At 38.4% G+C, this 23,304-nt stretch overlaps 1 protein-coding gene across 2 annotated transcripts in view; it reads left to right on the plus strand.

Annotated features, from left to right (window-relative positions):
• Positions 1-23,304, plus strand: part of ARID5B (AT-rich interaction domain 5B) — a 147,383-nt gene that overhangs the window by 87,007 nt on the left and 37,072 nt on the right. The window contains exons 1-3 of one of the 2 annotated variants that reach the window (XM_073353423.2): positions 12,467-12,638; positions 14,018-14,130; positions 21,902-22,106. In XM_073353423.2, the coding sequence (XP_073209524.1) occupies positions 12,635-12,638; positions 14,018-14,130; positions 21,902-22,106 (322 nt within the window). In that variant the 5' untranslated portion in view covers positions 12,467-12,634. Of the gene's footprint in view, positions 1-12,466; positions 12,639-14,017; positions 14,131-21,901; positions 22,107-23,304 lie in introns of those variants that run through there. The other variant, XM_073353422.2, reaches the window with a different exon arrangement.

The raw sequence follows: 23,304 nt of genomic DNA on the forward strand, positions 1-23,304 counted from the left end.
GTTTTTATGGATTTCCATTTCCAGATAGAGCTATATTTATCTTTTTTGAATGTGTAACCATTGAGTGATACTGTAGGTGGTTTTTAAGTCCTTTTTAAAAAAAATTCCTCAAACTTGTTTTTTTATAAACATTATAAGTCACTATCAAGGGCATATGCTTGGGAGTAAGGAATTGGGAAAGAAGAGGATTTTAAAGTTGCACAATTGCATTGGAAAAAAACAGAACAAGCAAATCATGTATTTCTAAAGATCACACTGTTGTTTAATGTTATAGCAACATTCTTTCAGGAATGCTGATGATACACAGGAAATAAGTGAATAATTCTAATTGCAAAACTCTGTTGGTTTGTTATATTTCAAATGTTAAGATTTAATCTGCCCTGGAGTTGTGTTAAGAATAACAGAACATTTAAAAAAAAAACCCTGACTGAAGCAATAGTGATTTATCAAAGCAGCACTCAAATTAAATAAAGATTTGGCAGGATAGGCTGGAAAGTGCATTTATGTTTTCATGTACTCTTTTTTTCCTGATGTACCCTTATTGGCTTGTTTTAATACCGGTGTTATTTACATTTCAGGGATGGATCTATTATGCAGGAAATTGTCCAAACCCCTACAGCTGTATTTTACATTGAAATGTTTTTTTTAATGAAGTGATTGTGCAGACTTAATTTGGTAATCTATTATTAAATTTATAGTTTCAGGCTGTATTTGATATTTTTGCTTTGTATCGAATGAAAATGGGTATATATGAAGATATACAGTGTACATATATACCTGGTTTTGTATAGTAAATCTTTATATATGTTGTCCATTTTCAGAAACATACTGATTCTTTTGCAAACTCTCTTCTATGTTAGGGAATTCTACAGACTCCTGTGTTCCCTAGCTGAACCAGCTTATATACCAGTCTATTTTTAGTTATGAATGAACGATATAGAATGCAGTAGGTACTGTGATTTCTTTTCAGAGGTTCTAACTCATAAAATCATTTTGCCATACATTGCAATTATAGTGGTAAACATAATCCCAGCATCATGTTTCAAACAAAGAATTGTAATTCCACAAGGTTAGAACTTCCTCCTCATTGTTTAAAAGAAATATTATCTGTACAGTAGATCACATAATATTAAACTAGGATAAGTTCTGTGATCTTTATTCTTGAAAATGTTCATCCCTGAATATTTTAAACATGATTGTACAATTTGTGTGTATTTCCCTCTCTCTTGCTGCTATTCTGCATGACATTCATGTAACGCTAGAGGGCAACTGAGAGTTTTCTTTAAACAAAGCTGGAGATGGTTTTAATATCAACTAAGTGTTTAAACTCATTGAGGATTTATTTCCCTGTCTGCAAATTTCTACATATATAACCTCTGAGTTTCCATTGACAGCAAATAATAATCCAAATAAAGTTCTTCTGAGGGGAAAATATAGACAGAGTGGTTGAGAAGGCTGCTTTTGCCCAAATAAGGATTTTTTGTAGACCCCATGTGTTAGATAATGATCAACTGACAGTTGGTCATGAGTTAATAATGCTGGATGCTGAAATATGCATACCATGTGGTATAAAACAGTTCTGTAGATGGGGACAAACACGGCTATAGTTAGACATCAGAAACACAAGGAAATGTGTAAACTGTTTAATCGTGTTTCTGTTTAATCCACCCAGATAATTTCCTAAGAACCAACACTGACTGCAAAAGAACATTACACAACCATCTTCACAGTTAATGTTAAACCTTGCTCTATGTTACTAAAATGTAAAGAATAATAATATACTTTCACTGTATATAGATTTTTGTTTAAGTGCTTACTAATCACACAAAGATGGGCCTGATTCTGATCTTATTTACACCTGTGTAAATTGGGAGTAATTAAACTGAACTCAGTGGGTTTACATCAGGGCTATTCTATTTAAAACCACAAACCTCTCTGGTGTTATGATGAGGACTATGGTTACTATTTCCATTCTTGCACTCCCTGAAAAAGCTCCAGCTGGGGAAAAATACAGTTTCCCATTTGCTGAGTAACTCAGGTCACTGTGGACACATCACCCCAGTGCTCTGCCCTGCTCCAAGTCTGAATCCCAAGGAATGCAGACCCAGTTCAAGGTCTCTGTGTTGCTATTCAAAGCTCTAGCTACCTGAAAGATAGTTTCTCATTCTGTGACCATCGCCTCTCATGACAGCTACGCTACAGGGGCTCGATGAAACTGCCAAGGGAGGCTTATGAGTGTGGGACACAAACTGTAACAGGAGCTGGACCTGGACTATTGAAATCATTCCTGCAAGAAATAAGAATGACTGTGGTCCTCTCCGCTTTCTGAACCAAAAATACAAAACTAATTTCTCTGACGTGGCTCTCCCTCAATAAATATATCATCTATGCACATACACAATGTGCAGACACATCCATTCACTTGCCCACGCACAGACAAACAAAACTCCTATAAACTAATTAAGATCCATCTCCTACTGGATGGGACAATACAAAGAGAGGGTGAGGGATTGTTATTTCTAACTCGGAATGCTTGTTAGGTGTACTTGTATAGGGATACTATAGGGCAGTGGTTCTCAACCTTTCCAGATACCTGTATCCCTTTCAGGAGTCTGATTTGTCTTGTATACGCCAAGTTTCACCTCCCTAAAAAACTACTTGTTTACAAAATCAGACATAAAAATACAAAAGGGTCACAGCCCACTATTACTGAAAAATTGCTTACTTTCTCATTTGTACTATATAATTATAAAATAAATCAGTTGGAATATAAATATTGTACTTACATTTCAGTGTATAGTATCTAGAGCAGTATAAACAAGTCGTCTGTATGAAATTTTAGTTTGTACTAACTTAGCTAGTGCTTTTTAATGCAGCCTGTTCTAAAACCAGGCAAATAGCTAGATGAGTTGATGTACCCCCAGGCTTACACATACCCGTGGTTGAGAACTACGGAAGAGGATCATATACACACCTAGATATAGAAAGATTACTGGAAAGAAATGTGGGTCTGGAAAATTGCTGGAGAGAAGGCGGAATGTTGGTACCACCAACATGTACTCACATAAATGGACACATTTTTTAGAACTCGGCTCATAAAGCAACTAGAGAAAAATTGTGATCATTGTGGCCCCAATAATAATTTTTCAGTTGATCACAATGCTGCACAGTGGAGATACTGTGCACCTAGAGTGAAATGTTCACCAGTAACCCAATAACTTCAATAGGGGCAGGGTTAGGCCAAGGCTGAGTGCTTTGGAAAATCCCACCCTTGCTGTCTGGGTGCATTTTCCACCTGATTCCCTTTCACGCTATTCATTCTAATGGAAGTTACAGGTAAATCTCAAGAACGGAGTACATGCCATAGTTTCTGCTAATCTCACTTCTTGCATCCTCAACCAGTGTGAGTGTCTCTAGCAAATTATAATGACATCCCAGTGCAGTGGTAGAGTTCTGAGAAAAGGAAAGGGAGAAAGTGAACCCATAGCATTCTTATGTTTAAAGTAAAGCAGTTTTACTTGCCACAATGATGTGATACAAATGAGTAATGCAATAAGGGGCTTAAATAACTTATTTGTCATTTCCACATGCGAGCAGTAAGGTGTTCATGGCTTCATAGCTCCCACTATCAATCCCAAAAGCAAGGTTACTGGAAATATGCCTTTTTACTCCTCTTGGGCGAATCTCTATGTATCTATTTAGGTTCTTATTACAATGCCCATTTCTTACCTGTCTGTCAGCTCAGCTGATGTGTCTAATCTTTCTATCTGTGTGGGAATGATTGGGTATGTAGCTATCTTATTATCAAGGTATGTAGGTCATGTCTTCATTGAGTAGTGCTGACTCTGCTAGAGAGCAGTTTAATGAATGCTAGTTTTTGTCAGAAATAGAAGGAAATGTTGCCAGGAAAACCTCCTTAACATGTGCTGTATGTTCTTGTTTGTCTTTTATTTTGTAAAGGTTCCTAATGAGAAGTTAGTTGCTATTGGCGCATTGTGTGTTTTGCCCAGTTTGGATGAGATTACTTGATTTACACGGGTTAGCAGTGCACTGTCATTTGTCGCTGCTGTGTTTGCAGTCCTTTTGTCTTGGCTATTACATAATCAGTTGTTCCTGTTCACTCTTTTGCCCTGTTTAAAAAAAAACACAGAATATTCTAAAGAGTCAGATTTTCTTTTGCAAGTGCTGTGATCGGCATACAGTTTTGTCTGATACCAAGTTCAGAGCCTACTGTAATTGGAGGCAACATACACAAGTGTCCATTGAAGTTTGTGGGTGTGGAGGCTAAAAGTCAGTTTCACACTGGGGGAAAGAAAAACTTTAATGAACAAGGGTCAGATACTCTACCACAGTCCAGACATGTCCTACTTTATAATTAACTCTGATAGCTTCTTCTTTGTGGGCTAAATCCTGCTCCCCTGTTGAACTGGATGTAGGGTTGAATTCAGCAAGGCTCTTAAACATGTGCTTAACTTTAATCATGGAGACTAGTTCCACTGAAGTCCAACAGAACTACCTACATGCTAGTTAGGTGTGTGCTTCAGTGCTTTGTTGAATCAGGGCTTTAACCTTTAATGTCCATCTTCCTGTTGTGAATATTCCAAAAACTCACTCTTTTCATCGAAAAACTCACTCTTTTCGTCAATGCTAACATAGCGAAAGGGAAGAAACAAGCCTTTATAGCAAAAGTTTTGAACTCTAGCCATTTAGCAGTGAAGAAAATTAGTCCAAGTGCCTGATCCTGCACGGTTCAGTGCCTTCAATTTGTATTGTGTTCAGTGGAATTTGAAAACATTCAGTCTTCTGCAAAATCAGGCCCTTAATTATCTAGTGTGATATGTGCAATACATCCAGTGTTTCTATTTTTAACAAAATAATTAAAATAGTCATCCCCACAGTGGTGGTCTTTGCTTTTTTTTTTAAGCAGTAGTCTGGGGAGCGGGAAAGGCAAACCCAAAATCAATCTGCAACAAGTCAAATGTCTCCATATTAATCCCCACAAAAAAGTGTCTGTTCCACTTATTTCCAAATGAGGAATGTTTCCTTTAGAGAGGAAGCAAATTGATTTTCCCCACATTGAGAATAGAATATCTCATTTCCAAAACAAAACCTTTAGAAATGGTTACACAAGCACACACTGTATACTTATGAGTTAGAAAATTGTTGAGTGCCTCTCTCAAGGATATCGAGTCCACAATAGTTTTCAGATTTATTCTGACATGTTCCATTATAAGTCCACAGTGTATATAAATTACAGAAAAGAATGAGCAAGTCCTTGGATTAGAAGAACATGAAAAAAATACTTTAATATTAAAACTTTTTGGACACTCAGAATATCTATCTATCTTGAGTCTGTGTGTGTGTACAGATACATACACAAATATTGACTAGTATTTATAGCAATAGCAGTAAAATCCTGCTATAAAGGGAAATATTGTTCTGAAGGTTGGGTTAGAAGGATTAATATTAATCTCTATATTGAAAAAGGTAGGAACCTAGTCTGGCTGCCACTGAAATCAGTAGGAGTTTGCCACTGATTTCCATTGGGGGATGAGGAGGGGGAAGGGTACGGCAGGATGGGGCCCTGTATCTTGGTTTATAGAAAAGTTTCCCCAAATTAAAATGACTGAGATTTTTCTAAACTAGGGTCTGACTTTCCACCCTTGCCTGACATTTGAGCTTTTGCCTTGCATTATGGGCCACTTTCATTTCACCCCAATCTGCACAATCCCATGCTGTGTGCCGACTGCCCGCCCTCTCCTCATGGCATGAGCTCAGAAGCTGTGCTTCTCTTAGTCTGTGTGCAGTGGGTGCTGCTTCCAGGAGGCAGTAGCCAATACATGGACTTTTCAAAAATTAAATGCAAAACCTGTAACTTGGGATGTGGAACAGGGACTGGGGATGAGGTTAGAGATATTAAAAAAAGAAGGCCAAGAAGAGGAGGAAGTCAAGGTGGCAGCTATGAGTCCAAAATCACATTGGAGATAATCTAATCCTAGGCTATCTTTTGAGACTTCACCTAAATACAGCGATACGTTCATTCTTATCTTCCAGATACTGTGGGATGCTGGAAGCTCCCTTGTATGGGGGGTGAGGGACCCTTCTTTAATAAGGTGGTTGGCTTTCTAGTAATTATGTTTTAAAAGGTGCAACATGTAATAATAATCTTTGTGTGTGCCATTCTCTGTGAGTGACTGTCTGCCACCTTCCGTCACACTTGATCAACTCTGGGGGTTTCTGGGATCCAGGGCGTAGCATCCATCTCTTTACCTTAATTCAAGGCCCGAGTGCATCTGCACCACCCTTCGCAAGGTTCAGTTTTAAATCATCCCTTCAGTCCTATGCCAGATGTCCAAATCTTCCTCCTCTCCTCATTTGACTGTGGCCCTGAATATTATTACAAAGTCACTTGGTTTCTGTATTGGTATGGCTAATCATCTTTGCTGTAGGCAAAAGTACCGTTGCTTCTCCTCCACCCCAATCCTTCCACAAAACAATAACAAAGAAATAAATTCTACAAGCTGCAAGAAGCAGTATGGCACTACAAGTTAGAAGCAGAAATGCAGAACAGCTACCTTGCAGAAATGCAGAACAGGACATTCCTCTTTTAAGGAAGTGGTGATAGGCTTTTTTGTTCTTTTTAAGTGTTTCTGAGAAACGTTAAAACCTAGAGGCCAGGATGAGAAGTCATATCACGAAATAGTTATGCAGTTCAGAGAGCCCTGAAAAAGTCTGAGACTTTGATCAGGGGCATTACAATTGCTTAGACATTCGCTAGAATAAGTAATGTAGAGTGATCAAGAAAGGGTACATGTTTTAGGCATTACTACAGGACTGTTTACTTCCATGGTTTGTTGAGCAGCCAGCAAAGTCCAAGGTTATTTTGGACTTAGCATGCGTAAGTGATCCAGGTATGACAAATGAGGTAATACATTCCACTCTCATTAAAGACTCTTGGCTGCAGCACCAATTTTGACACAATGCCACTGTTGCTGGATCTCAACTGGGCAAAAGCCGCTTTTTCTCACCCTCCCTATAACAACATGTCTTTTCTGTCCGTCAAAATACACGAATCCAGAGAACAGTATTATCATGAGGATTCAACTAGTTGGACTTGTGATTATAAGCAATGTCCAAAAATATTTTAAACTGTAACACTATCCTACAAAACCCAGTCAGGCCAACACCAAGGCTGGCATGCTGCCATCCCTTTGTCTGTACCTACAGTCCAGTGTGGCTGTACCCACATGGTGCTGTGAGATCTCTCCAGTATCCTGGGGATGTGCTCTCAGGAAAGGAAAGATTCAGAGCTTAGGTGTGTACTAGTTTGGTTTGTGTACGGCTCAGAATTTTAACAGTACATAAACGTACTACATAATTGTATTGTAGCTCTGTTGCCTCAATATGTAGCGAGAAACAGTGCTTCAGTGCATAGAATTTACTGAATACACTATAATAGTTCCAAAATTCAAATATGCTATTTAATAATTCTTGAAATCCATGTTCGGTACTTTCCCTTATGTTCAAACACGCATGGGGAGGAACGAACTAAGCCCATAGCTCTGTGCGGTATGAACTGGATGCTTTTTTCCCTTGGTCTGATGAACTTGCAGTGTTACAGAGGGTTGGGCCAATGGAGGCAGGGGATCTGTGGCTCCTCCTCTGACCCTGCAGATTCCTGGTCAGACCTGCAAAGGGACTTTCCCTCTGCAGTCCCCATCAGCTATTAAAGTACAGCAGGGCCAGCAAGTGTGTTGTCATCAGTCATCGGCCCACTCTGGCCTTTTGGGCAGGGGGAGTAAAGATCTCAGGGCACACAGGAATGATCATGCTGCTTCGATCAGCCTTAGCTTGATGCCCCCTTTTTCTATGGTTCTCCCGAGAACATGCTGCTAAATGTGGCTTCCCTTACACCCTTACCAGGTCTCCTTTTTCTGAATAGCGGGAGGGAGAGAGGTGACCATGTGGAGGGAGCAGCCTGTAGAACTGTCTTCCATTTTGCTCCCGTATGTGCTGCACCCTCATAAGGATGTGGAAGGAGGCAGAGCACAGGGCCACATATATTTCACTCATGGTAACAGGAACTTTGGAGCTTTGATGTTTATCTTTGATGTCTGTGGCAGTTCTATTAACAGTCAGCTTTGGGCCTAACAGACCCTGGACCAAATTTTTACAGGGGTTCACTGAAGTCCATGAAGCTATACCAGTTTACACCAACAGATAATTTGGCCCTCTTTTGTTGTGCTACATATAATATGGGGTAATTGCAGTCTGTCTATGTAAAAAAAACTCTTGTAGCATTTGTTATGATTTATTTTCTAAAGCTATATTATGTTCAGCCAAAGTCTGGAAGGAGGTGGGCTAGCTTGAAGCACAGAATGGTTAAATCTTATTTTCAAGATACCAAGAGCTACTTAGTCATGATAAGGACCAACTCCTAATTTTCTTTTTAAAACATGTTTTTGTGTGCATTTTGGACAGAGGAAAAAGTGTCAGAAATTTATGAACATAATGTTTCCTTTCACACTCATAAACTTACCAAGAGCTGGATTGTGCAATGTTTCTTTTGTTTGATTGTCATTATGGAAGGAGCTTGTGGATAACCACAAAGGGAACATTCAGAAAAAGTTGAACACAGCTAATGATAGTTAAACTTGATTTCTTTCACCAATTGGCTAGAATATTCTAAGGGGACACACACACACACACACACACACACACACACCAGCTAGTAGGGAAATAAATTACAGCCTTTGCTTTGCTGTGTATCACAGTGGCTACCACTGCCATCCTTGCATGTAGTGGGCCAGTGCAGCATAAAAAATAGATGGGTATGGCTCAGGAAGGTGGGGGATGTGACTATAGAGAGCTTCTCCTCAGGAGCCTCTGCTGGCAGGACCCCAGTAGAGACTTTGGTGGGAATGAAAGCCATCTCCCTTCCTAACATTAACTCCAAGGGAAGGAGACAGCGATAACTCCACCTAGCCTCCATGGAGGTGAATGTCCCTGGAGTGTATTCCCTCTCCCCTCAATGGCAAGGAGATAAGTAGTCTACATTTCTCTGCTCCCCCACCCCAGCATCAGTGAATGACTTGCTGCCTTTTTGTTTTCTGCCATGTGGCAAAATTTTTGATCACGCTGGTTAAGTGTCCATGATCTTCCCATAGACACTGACCTCTGATATCAAACTGTGTGAAATACCCTCTCACAGTCTGTGTATATGATTTTTACTGGGCTGCCAAATCTCATCCCACCTCACACACAGGAAAAAAAGTGTTCCCATCTCTGAGCAGATCCCTATAAATAATTTCTCCTGAGAATTTACAGCTAAGGTGGCAATAAGCTGTTTTCCTGTATGGGAAGAGCTGTCAAGGGATGGTTGTCATCATGGCTTTTGTAACTGTTGACATTCATGCTATTTCCATTTCATGCTCTTTCATCTAATCAGGAATACAGGACTTTACTACCAGGAAGTAGTAAACTGAAAAACAAGATCATTCATACTATACATATACCATTTACTTTGTCAGTAATTTGTTATACTTCCCTTTTATTGTTTTACTATTACAAATGTTTGTATTTGAAATAAACCTTTCTTCATCTGCACCTTTTGTTTGATGCTGCAGTGTAGTCATAATCCTGTGTCCATGGCATCAGACTTCTGGCCAGTGTTATGACTTCATTGCATGACCAAGTAGGAAGAGCAGATGGGTTGTGAGGGAGAAAATCAGATTTTAAGAAACAAGGGTCTGATTCTCCACTCAATTAATGAAATCACACTGCTGCAAAATGGCAGAACAGAGTGATGTATTAGGCCCCCTTTCTGTCTGTTAATTTAGCAAAAGTGGCCAGCAAAATTATTAAATGCACGTGAAAGTAATAGACTAGCACACCAGAGAAATCTATGGAATGTTAGCTCATGCCTGCTACATTTTGCAGCACAGTTGGGTGTGTTTTACCTGGACATACCTGAAATGTCTGGCAGACCTCAGCAGTTGAAGTAGCATTCTCCAGTGCAGTCTTTTCCTGCTCTGTTTTAGATTGCTGTCTGAATCACAATTTTAACTGTGACGATAACTTCTTTTTATATATATAAATTTTGTGAGTGAATTTAATCCTCTTGGTGAACTACTAAACTTGAAATAAACTTTAATCTTGAAGACCAGGGTCCACTTTTAAGCACATGAGTAATTTCATTGATTTCTGTGGGGGTACTCACATGCATAAAAGAAAGGTATATGCTTAAGTACCTTGCTGAATCATGGCCTAGACAAGTAGATTTGAACCTTTCATATTGTGAGCAGGTGCTATGCAAGTTTTACCACACAGCACTGTCAATGCACATGCATCTTGAACTTCAGCACATCTATTATCTGAATGCCTGACCCCCTGGAGCAGAGATCTCCAGTGCTATGGAATTGTTCCAGACTATGTGGTAACTTATTGATGGGGACGAGAATGACCTGACGGAATACATTTTATTTGTAACTGAAGATTGAATTGGATTCCAAGTGTGTAGAAGCTAAGGGCTTTAAGAAAGAATCTGCCTAGATCCCAATTTGAAAATCTCACAACTTAGTACAGTGACGTTCAGAGCTGAAACTGAAGCCCTTGGATTTGGGCTGTGTTTTCAGGATTCATTGTGGTGTACACTTGCTGGAGAGGTTCCAAGCACCTTTCAGCCCTTAAGATATACTGCACCATGCTGATGAGTGTGTGCTGCACTCTGCCAAGGGTTCCAGTGGCATTTCAGTGGCTGGGTTTGCTCTCTTCCCTTAGCTATAGGAGGAGAAAATTTCCGCACAGCCAGGTAGGAAAAGAGGAATATGTTGTCAAGTTTACAGCAAAAATGGCTTTTATTTAAACTGATAGTATTTCAAACCTCCCAGATTCATTTTTGGACATGGGGTAGGTCACATTGACTAGAATGGTGACAAATAAGTAACATCAGTTTTCTATAACTATTTGTTCAGAGTTTCACTTTCATTTGTTTTGCTCGTGTTGACTTTCTGTGACCACTGAAGTTATCAGATCTTATTTGCAAAAATGTTTGCAGAAAGTGAATTTCAAACCATATGCGCAAGTATTCCCAGAAACCAAATTTTCCATTCACATATATACATGAGTATTCATGCCAAAATTTCTCATCCAGTCAGGGAACAGGAAAAAAAAATTGTGTGAATTATCTGATCAGTCACAACCAGCCAACACATCTTGAATATCCAGTTCTCTCAGAAAACTGTTCATAATCAAACTGCAGAGTATTTTTAAAAACTGCAGTAGGAATAACTATGAATAAACAAATTCAAGGAAATAGCAGTTTGTTCATGAACATGCCACAAGCTGAAAAGGAGGCTAAATTAGTCAAATACATGATTTGTTTTGAATTATTCACTCAGCTTTAGTCAGTTATCACAGCTCAAGAGCACAAAATGGATATAGTTGAAATTTAAACAGTCTTAGAACAATATCTGTAATGGGTTTGGGAGCAAATGTTGATGTATATGTTTCAAGTGTGAATGGAAATATTTCAAATATTTTCTTTTATGGAGTGGATCTTAGAGGCAAATGCCTTCTCCTAAGCCATCAGAGTGAAAGGCTCTTGTCAGTATTAATTTATATTCATGCTTTTCCGTTACTTGTATATATGATTTGAATTAGATTGTAAAATGCTAGTATGTCATATGTGAGGTAGTTCTATAGCATTCTAGAAAGAGCAATATTTCTGCTGCAACTCCTTAGCAACTGAAATGATGTAAAAAACCTGATTTTATAACAGTTTTGTTTCACTCCTGCCATGTAGTGTTCCAATTCAAACTGTATTCGTATGCAAGCTCAATATACCTGGAATTTTAGTAACAAATGCTTCTTTTTTTTTTTTTTGCTTTTAAAGCTTTTAACAAAACATTAGGAGTGCTTTTAGTATGAAACAAAGTACAATGCCAAAACTCAGGATAAAAAATGTCTTTGAAAGACATCAAGCCTTGAACTAGTCCTGCTTGTTTCTTTCTAAAAAGACAAATAAATAAATAAAAATAAAGTAGTTCAAATAAAAGTATATTGGGCTAAAATTCATCCCTGTAATTCTAATTACTTTAGTTGAATTGTGCCAGGGATGAATTTGGTCCATTAATTCTATGGTGGTCATTAACATTTTAGTACTTGTGCCAAGTTGTTATAAATTGAGGAAACTTTTTTTTTTTAACACAGTGTTTTTTAAACAAGATATTAACACCTTGCCTCAAGGCTCCGTGTAGCTTAGGATTTGTGGAACTCAAAATGACGTCCCAACAGTGTACAAGAAGTCAGGATCAGCAAAACGGTTAAGATGAAAACACAAACTACAGTTATAAATTAAGGTGGGATAGTAAAGCACTAGCTGGCAGCCTGGCAGCAAAAGCTGAAGTCCAGCGAGTTCATCCCACACTCTGTGCTAGTCACTCATCTATGTTTATATGAGTAATGGAGCAGCTGGGGGAGGGGATTTGTAAGCACAGAGCAAATACTCCTAGTGCTCATTTTGTGTAAGACTGACATCCACACCAAGTCGAGACTTCCAGGGATGTAGTGTGCAGTCACATGCTGTAGCATTCATGAGTACAGATATAAATCAGACAGATGTTTGTCGACTGGAATGGGTAATAATTTCTTTATCTTTTTGTTTCATTGTGCATGTTAGCCTCAGAGGACAATTTCAGCATTGCTTCCTCTGGTACTTTTCAATAAGCAGAATGTGCTTCAGAGGATGTTTTACAGTGTGTCAGTGCTGAAACAAAAACGGAATTTTTTTGGACTTTTTGTTTTAAACCTAGGACTGCTATCTTTTTTTTTTCTTCTAAACAAACCAAAAATGACACTGTTGTTCAAAGTATAAAATCAAAGTAGCGCCCTTTACTGTGTTTGCAAACTGATTAAAATGTAAAATGTCCTGAAATCACTGGCTTACTATGTAACAAATGTAAGATTAGAAACCATTAGAAGACACTCAAGAGGTTTGTGGTGTTTAGATTTCTGACATTGTTATAATCATCCTTTGAAGTAATGAAAACAATGGTTACCTAGAAATTAAAGGTTTAAAGCAAATTATCTTCTCCAGTATAGTCATTAGTTAATGATTGTTTATCATTTTTAACGTTGCTGGAGTAGTCTAGTGACTTGGGCTGATTTAAATTTGAAAGCATATGCAGTACATTTTAAATATTGAACAAAGCATCTGCTTTGCCTTTTATTTCTGTATGTGGGTTATAAGTGGTCTTGTGCTATAATAATTGAAAGAGAAGTCTGATATTTTTTTCTCTTATATGACCTATATACTAGTTTTCTAAATATAGCTCAGAATGGCCAGGCTTTATTCAGTATGGTATTTCACAGCTATCTTACCAAAACATCTTAAGTATTGGATAAAACTGGAAGTCATTCATTTTAATTAAGATGTATCGTATCTAACTATTATGTTTTTATGAAACCATCAATCAATTACGTTAATACTTTTGCACTTTTAGAAATACTTTGGGTTTTTTCTTAATGAAAGAACTTTGATAGGAATAACATATTGTATTAAAACTCATTAGATTTGTTGGGAAGTTTAAGATTTCAAAACTCTTCTGAAGGACCAATATTTTCAAATATTTAAAACACCACTTAGTACTTACACTTTGGATAAAATAGATGCATTATGCTGATTAATGCAAAGTTCTGTGTCAGTGTTCTATTTTAGTCTTTTGATACCATGCAGAAATACTTGACTTTCTGGAAGTGTTCTTTGGAGCCAAATGCTTGACTTTATATTAATTAGATATGTTGAAATTTCATAGATACACCTTGAGAGATATGATGTAGAAATGTATAGTATATCAAGATGTAACCCAGAGAGGATGAGAATGTCATAATGAGCCTTTCCTGTAGATAGATGTGCACATATCTGTGACTGATTTCATTGGAATGATTTATTATGCTTTCAGCAGTTAAAAATCTTGTATAAGAGAATGTGCTCAAATTGTTCTCAATTAATTTTCAGCGCCAAATCTTAAAGGCAGACCACGCAAAAAGAAGCCATGCCCACAGAGAAGAGATTCATTAAATGGTGTTAAAGATTCCAACAATAATTCTGAAAGCAAAGCTGTTGCCAAGGTAAATCATTTTGCAGTATTCTCTTAACTACACTTTTTTTTTTAACAATGTAGTCCTCTTTGTTTCCCAATAGACCGTCTCAAATTTAGAGTATAATTTTTTCATGTAAGTAAGTGCAGATTCTTTTCAAGAAGTTGTATTTTTTACTTTAGACTGCCTCCACTTTAGAAGTTACTAACAGCAATAATCACCTAGAACCTAATCACTCAAAATCTAAGGCTATGGGCTTGCTGGGAAAAGGGCAGTGATTAAGCTTTTATGGCATCTAGTGCTAGTTTTCACATTCTGTGACACACAAAATAGTTTGTGACAGTATCTTCATATTAAAAATAAACCAGTAGAAGTAGTCTCACCATTACAGTGTAATTCTAAATATACATTTGAAGATAAACAGAGTCTGAAATGAGAGCTGCCTCTAAATGATGATTTCCAAGAAGCAAAAAAAGTATGTTAGAGGAGGAATGTTAAGGTTCTGATTTAAAAGGAAGGCAATGAAGGAAATTCAGAATGAAAGCTAAAAGTCTGGACTGGATCTTTAACACATGCTGTTGTGCCTAGACATTCCAGAGGTCTTGGGATAGTGTATGTTCTTATACAATGGGCTGGGGTACATAGCTACACATTGTTAGTGAAGGTTGCACTGTCAGTCTGTAATTTTACGTTTAATTCTTAGGCTTTTGTGGGTTTCAGTCCATCTGCTAACACTATTTTAAAACTAATTTTCTGTAGATTAATTAATTACTTTGTATTTTGTGTGTGTGTGTGTGTGTGTTTTAAATATGAGTTTGGTTTTCTCTTTTAAAAAAACATTCCACTAAAGGCTCCTTCAGGACATTTATGGCAAGTTAAATTTGAGAGCAAATTGTCAGGGTCAAGCTGTAAGATGCAAAGACAGAAAGTTAGAGAGGGACATACCAATAGACTCCTAACTATTTCAGCACGAATTCTGTCACCAGGATACTCTAAATATTGACCAAGTAGGTGTGCATAGATTTAATTTCCATGCCAACTCCTTGAGTTTTACATTTCAGCAAATTCTATGGATGGGCATCTGAAGGGAATTCCCATTGTTGTGAATATTTCTTTGGAAAATACAGTGAACCTCTACAGAGCCATCCAAGTTCTTTTTTGTTTTACATGCTTCATGTCCTGGGGCGATTACGGGGTTAAAGAGGTCAAGTGAAAGTGTTATATTCTCTATTACCCATAGGAGGGTAAATTAAATACCATCTCCCACTCCCCTGCTTTCAGTTATGTTAAAATCATGGCATAAATTGAGGACAGCAAAGAAATCCAAAGTTAATGATGAAACTGTGTCCTTAAGTCAGCATTACCCTCCTTTGTGTGCCCTGTTATGCCCAGACATCAATTAAAAGGAACTGGATCCTGATGTTTTGACTTTCAGGACCCTGAAAAATATGCTAGGACTTTGTCAGAACTTTATAGCTTCAGATATATACAAATTTGCAAAGCCTGCAATGAAAATATTCCAATTTGGCTAAATTCCCCATGCTTTGTGGGTTACATCGTTGTACTGCAAAGCACGTGATGGACTGCATTTTCGAAGCACCATTCAAGTAATTATAGTCTATGCTGTATACAATGTGTATGTAGGCAATTTTCTAAAACCCACCTTATCTGATTATCTCTATTCTATCAATGTGGACACTTTTACTCGTCAAACGTAAGACTATTTCATATAAGAAGAAATATCTACCTGTTTCTCTAGCCATACTGTGCTCATTACTGTGCAGACATTAGTAACATTCATTATCCTGTCCAATTGTATTTCATTGTAAATAATAAAAGTGTTAATGATATAGCCCCTGATGCTGAAAATCTTACATGCACCTGTAGTCCCACTGACTTCACTGGGACTCGTCACATGAATATGTGTCGCAGGACTGAGTGTATATTTTAAACTGGATGAGTTCCCAGCAAGTCAGAATGGCTCAAACACAGGCTTATTGAACTTCAAGCTGTTTGAGGCTTTATCTAGCACTTTGTGTCTTCTTTGTGGAAAGGGTTGAAACCAACCCAGTTTCTCACCCTTACTGCTGGATGCTTGGGTAACACAGATGCCATATTTGGATCCAAGTTGGGTTCCCCTGAAGATTTTCCCTTTTCTGTCCTAGGAAATGGGCCTATATCTAACAATAGCTGTCAATGGGTTCACCTAAACCAGTGTTGAAAATGGTTTAACTCCTAGTGTGGATGGGACAAAACCACTTTCAGTGTCAGTCACAATATTGTTTTTGGTAATGGTGTTGGAAATGGTTTTGTCTCATCTACACTTACATGTAACTAGTAGTTACACTGATGCAGGGCATCCCATTGTTGACTGCTGTTCTTAGCAAACAGACAGTTTCCTAGGGAATACGGCTTTTTCTGAGGGAAATAGTGTGGCCTGTCAGTTCCCTCGTAGCTGGAGCCCCATAGGTGAGGTACATGGGAAAAGTGCTGGGATTTTGAACATTGAGGTTTTGATCCTGTCAGGATTATGTACAAGACCAGCTCAGACCACATAGTAATAACCACTTGCTAAACTTCATGTTCTTAGCTGTCACTGAGTGATTAAAAAGTTTTTAAAACCATTACGGCTCTAGTTTTCATTAAGCTTGTTTATCTTAACTATGAGCAAACAAGAGTGTGGACGTTTTCTATTACTTGACACACAAAGGCATTTGATTTGGTTTCAGTTCGGAATAAATTCCAGTTCAGGCAGCCTTTTAAAAACTGAATTACAGCACTATATCAACCGTCCGGGGATTGAGAGTTCTGTACTGAGAAACCCATACCTCCACCAGGCAATGACCCTGCTCTTGCATTTGATCTTTGTGCTGCCCTTTTTGTCCACCTTATACCAACTCGGAGTATCTTTGGATTGAAAGATACAAGGGATAAAATCCTGGCCTCTGAAGTTTTCCAGTATAACTTCAATGGAGCCAGGATTTCATCCCAGGTGGGAAGAAATATCTCAAACTCTCTCTTTTATGAACAGTGGCCTAAACTCTCCCAAGAATCCTGAGACTTTAATATTTCATATGTCAGCCTTACTGGATAGACTTCCACAATTTTTAGTGGAACCTAACCACATCTGAAACTAAACCATTCTGTTTTCTTGGTGTTGTGCTGCCATAGAAGGTCCCATTCAACATCTGTAAAAATGGGTTATAAGATTTGTTAAAATGGTCTGATCTGCCAGTTCCAAGAGGTGGAAGGATTAATTTGTTAAACATGGAAATTGTTCCCTAAATTAATGTACTCATTACAACATCCCCTAGTGCAAATACTGAAATCAATTTCTCACTTCTTGTGGGTGGCAAGGGCTGGGAAATAAGTTTATGTTACCAGCATATGCTCTTCCAAAAGTCACAAGTGGTCTGGCACACTATCAGACCTGAAGAGTTATTCTTAGATCTCCAACGTTATCTAATTAAAATAATTTAATCTGGTTCTTTAGGGAACTGTGAGGTGCGTATGTGGCCTCTAGCAGAACAAAATGAGTGTAAGGTTTTATCCATGAGCGTTGTCCCCATTGTCAGTAATTGGAAGATCTCCTGTCACTTGCCATGAGTGACACATCCAGTGCTAGAGCATATAATAAAGACATGGATAGATGTTTCCAGAGTCGTCATAGAGAAACCTCCCCACTCCTTATACCCACTTCCTCTATCCTCAGCCTCGTCCTGTTGGCAGTGGACTGTCATTTTTGCCACAGGGGAATCAAGCTTTATTTTGGGTTGGGATTAGGCACCCAATTCCAATTGAAAGTCTCTTTGAAAATCCCAGTCTTCACTATAAAATTGAATAATCAGGAAAGGAGTTTAGAGTCTCTGAACACACTCAAAAACTAAATGATTTTCCCAGGGCCAACCATTATCAATCATGCAAATGAATTACTGTTAGCTGGTTCAATTGGGTTGGGATAACTTTCCCAGGGATCTGGAAAGTAACTGACAGTTTACTGGTTTCAGAGGAACAGCCGTGTTAGTCTGTATTCGCAAAAAGAAAAGGAGTACTTGTGGCACCTTAGAGACTATGCAATTTATTTGAGCATGAGCTTTCGTGAGCTACAGCTCACTTCATCAGATGGAGTGTGGTCTCAAATATAGTGAAGGGGATACATCAAAGTAAGTGTGGGGGGGATTGCACCTCAACTCACCTGGTATAAATGTGGTATGAGGAAATGTGTCAGATTTTTTAGAAAGAGATATGGGGCGACTATCCAGGGTGGCTATAATGAAAAGAAGTTAAATTCCTACAGAAGAAATTTAGAACTTTGGTTTTATAACAGAATCAGTAAGGCCCACTAGCAGAGTGCTGCAGAGAATGTGGCCAAGTAGGGCTCCCCCCATTTATTGTCTTTGTCCATCTCTTTATGCCTTCTGGGAAGTTAAAAAAAAAAAAGTAGTCAACACTTTGCAAACTCCTATTAAACTGGATCCAAGATTGTGTTTAGAGCACTGGTTTTCAACCTTTTTTCATTTGCACACCCCAAAAAATTTTGGATGGAGGTATACGGACCACTTTGGAAATCTTAGACATAGCCCCATGGGTCGGTGGGCCACAGGTTGAAAACCACTGGTTTAGAGGGATAAGAATTTTGGGTCAGTTTCTGATCTTGGTTATGACAGTGTAAACATGGAGTAACTCCACTGACATTAGTGGAGTTATGCTGGATTTATACCAGTTTAATCAAGAACAGAATTTGGCTCTGTAGGTCCTAATTATTCAATGATCATTAATTCATATCGCCTGTCACATAAAGGTGACGTTCCAGAAACTAGGCTTATGCCTGGAACACTGAGAGTATGAAACACTGCAGCTTTTCTCAAGGGATCATCAAATCTGAGACTGCTTATGTGCCCTTCCTTGGCATTTTTGGCTCCTTTGAGTTCTGCAGACACTTTGACCTCCTGGCTCTGTGTAGTGAGGTGGAGGAAGCTGTGTATTACATAAAGATTCCCCACTTCCAATTTCTTTTTTTCATCCTATTTTCTTTATTCCCTCATGTCTACTAGAGAATAACTTCCCTTACCATTAATTTGCTTTTGTGTGAATAAGTCTTCTTCTGACTTATGATTTATGTGTAAGCCATCATTGCTTGCTTGTATCACCCTATTTTAAAATAAAACATATTGAAAATGGGCCGATGGACTTTTTTCTGCAAGCGTGTTTTGAAAATGAAAAATGCTCCCAGTCTGGGAATGTTTATTCCAAGTTTTATCCTGCAACAAATTTATGGCTCAATTTAAAAAACGTGGAAATTATTGAAATTATTATACTGGAAGGTCTAACTTAGCCCTCTGCAGAGCACTGATAATGATAATATAGTATAAAATTTGTATGGGGATGCCTTTGAATAATCTTCCAGGTAACCAGAGTAAAAAAAACCCAAGGGATTTGCGTTCCAAACAAAAAAAATAAGGGCCTGATCTAAAGCCCATTGAAGTTATTGAAAAGACTTCCATTAATTTCACTGTGCTCTCAATGGGGCTTTGATCTTTGCAGAAGTCTCATCAAGTAAATATGACTAAAAGGCAAAACACAATATATTGCATCATAGGAAGAATATTTCTTCCTAACATCAGACCAGAGAATATTGAGAAATACTGTGAAAGCACCTAGATGAATGAATGGATGGATAAAATAAATAAATCTTTTAAGGGAAACCCAATTTTCTAATCCCAGTGATTCTTTGTTGTGGAGATGTAAGGCTCCAAAAGGCTATTCCATTGAAAACATCCCACAGAGATGTTTCTTCAAGAAGACAGAGACCATGTAGGGAACCTGCCACCAATTCCTTCCTCAGCCCATATAAGAAGAAGGAAGCATCCTGCCCTCAATCATTGTTTTAATGCTTTGGAAAAGAGACCTGCCCCTGCTTTTTAAAAAATGGTAGAAAAATGCAGAAGTGTTGGTAGGATAACTTCTTTTGACATAAGTAAAACATTTGATAATTTGACCCTTCTCTGGTTTCTTTTCTATTTCTACATGGTACTTGCCTTACACTCTTCAGCTTCAAAGCTCTTATTCCCAAAACACAGACATGTGTGTAAATTTCCCATTTTACAGGTGGGGAAACTGAGTCACAATAAGATTAAATAACCTAGCCCTGGCAACTCACAGCAACAGAGTGAATCAGTGCCAGTCGATCATTAAAATACAAGGGTTCCTGACTCTCAGTCCAGTGTTTGTGCTACTAGTCCAGGGATTGGCAGCCTCTGGCCTGTGGCCCGCCAGGGAAAGCCGCTGGCGGGCTGGGCCAGTTTGTTTACCTGCAGCATCCGCTGGTTCAGCCAATCGCAGCTCCCACTGGCTGTGGTTCGCCGTCCCAGGCCAATGGGGGCTGTGGGAAGGGACGCGGGCCGAGGGATGTGCTGGCCGCCCTTCCCGCAGCCCCCATTCACCTGGGACGGTGAACCACGGCAAGTGGGAGCTGCAATCGGCTGAACCTGCGGCTGCTGCAGGTAAACAAACTGGCCCAGCCCACCAGTGACTTTCCCTGGAGGGCTGAGTGCCAAAGGTTGCCGATCCCTGTACTAGTCCATGCTGTTCCCTCCAGGCACTGAAATGAAATAATTTGTTTACAGTATCCCTTTTCCCTTTCTGAAGACACAAGGAAGATTTCCACCCGGGTTATGGAAACATCGGAAAGTCTCTTGTAATGCGTACCTATGTAGAAGGAACAGTTTGTTTCCAAAATAAATCATGTAACCATCATCATCCCCTCTAGCAGAGTATTTTTTTATTACTAGTATTTACTGTAAAAGTATTGATCACACATTATAAAATAACCAGGTTGGCTAACTTCCAAAAATAGTTTTTAATGTTCCTTGTACTCTTCATTATCGAGATACATAAACTATTAGAGGATTGAAATTTAATTTATTGGCGGCAGTATTGTATCTGCATAAGGACTGCAGGATTAGTCTACTTCTTCTCTTGTTTTCCTTGTTTTCAGTACTGGAGAATTAACATGGTTCCATATTGTTTACTCCCTTATTGGCACACTAATATCGTTGGCTGGGTCAGCAGGCAAATGAGCAGTTTGGGGAATTGTGTATCTGGAGGCTACTGATGGTATACATGGGAAAAGGGAGAAAATGGCTCACATTAAATGGTCCCCTGATTCAACAAAGTATTCAATTTTGAGCACATGCTTAAGCCTTGTTGCCTTAGGTCCAAAATCATACGGAGCTGCCATTGCTGGGAATGGGACTTTTGACTGGATAAGGCCCGTCGGATTTGGCCTATATTTTGATGGGCCAGAAAAAAAGTTGTGGCCTTTATGAGCATGATGCTGTCAGGTGCTAAGCATGCCTGTGCAGTCCTGAGACCCGCACCTCCCACTGAAATCAGTAAGAGTTAAGGGTGCTCACTATCTCCCAGGAGCGCACAGCATCAAGCCCTAAAGGAGGGTGGTTATTCATCTTGCTGCTGTTTGAGTGTATGTGAGGGCTGGGAGCTCTCCGTGGAATAGTGATGGTGGGTAATAAAAATACAGATCTGGAGAGAACATTGCTGTTGGGTTACAACAGTTTTTAAAATGTGTGGCCATTTTAAAATGTTGTGAATAAGATTCAGAGCAAGGTAATATAAATAGCTTCCCCCTACCACCCTCAACTCAGTTGTGTGGTTTGGCCTTCATATTAAAAAACACACTTGTTAGGCGAGGGTGTGGGGGCAGTTTTTTGTTCATCTTTTAAATGCAAATTAAAGGTCAGCCAATTACCGAGATCTGATATGACATCTTTTTGTTTTCCAGGTAAAATGTGAGGCTAAATCAGCTTTGCCCAAATCCAAAAGTAACAACAGCAACTGTAAAAAAGGCTCAAGTGAAGATAAATCAAAGGTTGCTGTAGGTGAAGAGTGCAGAGCTGATGAGCAGGTTTTCCTTGTGGCACTTTATAAATACATGAAAGAAAGGAAAACACCCATTGAACGAATACCCTATTTAGGTTTTAAGCAGAGTAAGTATAATTTTTATCAAATTTCGTTGATGTTTCAGAACTGTTTGGCTTCTTTGTAGAAAACATGCAAACACTGAGACTATTTTAAAACCTTTTTGGTTTTGTGACTGTGTTTATATTTACACATTTTCCAGTCCAGACATTTTACTGTCTCTTACTTCTAGATTTGCATCTCTTCCTTCTGGGGCAGTTGCTGCAGGATATTTATAGGTTTAAATCCACTGATTATGACTAGAAATAGGCATGCTGAAAACTCTCTAGTTTTCTGTTTTGTAAATCTGCAGTGTCTGTAATGCCTTTCTTCTGAGTTAATAATGTGACGTACATTTATTGTGCCCAGATGTTCTTTATGAAAAGACAGATATTAAAGGGAGACATTTAAAGGCGGTCAAGAAAGGCAGAAAAGGGATCATATTTTTAAGCCTAAAAATTTGTTTATAGGCAATAAATTACTGACTTCAGAGACTATAAAAATAGACTGTATCTGTTTAACACAGAATACAATGTTTAGAATTGCTTTGGCATGTACAGTTTTTAGTGACACAATTTGTAAAGCAATTGTAGGTGGAGAAGATGCAGTTGTAACTAAATTCAGCATAAATATTGCATAGTAAGTAGGGCTGTTTCAGAGTTTACAACAAAGCTGTACCTGGGAGATATGTATGTGTGTGTGTAAAAATAAGTGTGTGTGTGTACACACACATTATATATACAGTATGTATGTATATATTGTCTATCGATTGAATGGTACTTAAATTACTTTAAAGGGAGAAATCCATGGTTTGAAATATTATTTACTTGAACTTATCTCCAAAGATTAAAACCATGTGTTATTTTGATGAAGAATGTCAAACCTGTATGTTTTACATAACAATTTACATACCTAATAGCAATTGGCACTGATTGCAACAGACCTCTAGCAGCCATTATAAACGTATATAACTCTGAGTGATTACAATGTTTTGGCTGCTTGAAATAGAAGTAAAATTAATGTACTATGAACAGCTTTGTTGCATTATGCATTGATTCAGATTAAATCAAGGCCTAAACTAAGCTCTTGTTAGCTTTGAAATTGCACAATGAGACTTTCTGAACGTTTTATGTGGAGGAGTGCTTTTTTATTTTCATATTATCCCACACACCCCAAACCAGGAGATACTGTAGGTTCAAATGATAAGAAAGGCCATTATTTCCAAAA

The sequence above is a fragment of the Lepidochelys kempii genome, chromosome 7 (assembly GCF_965140285.1).
Source record: "Lepidochelys kempii isolate rLepKem1 chromosome 7, rLepKem1.hap1, whole genome shotgun sequence".
Lineage (NCBI taxonomy): Eukaryota > Metazoa > Chordata > Testudines > Cheloniidae > Lepidochelys > Lepidochelys kempii.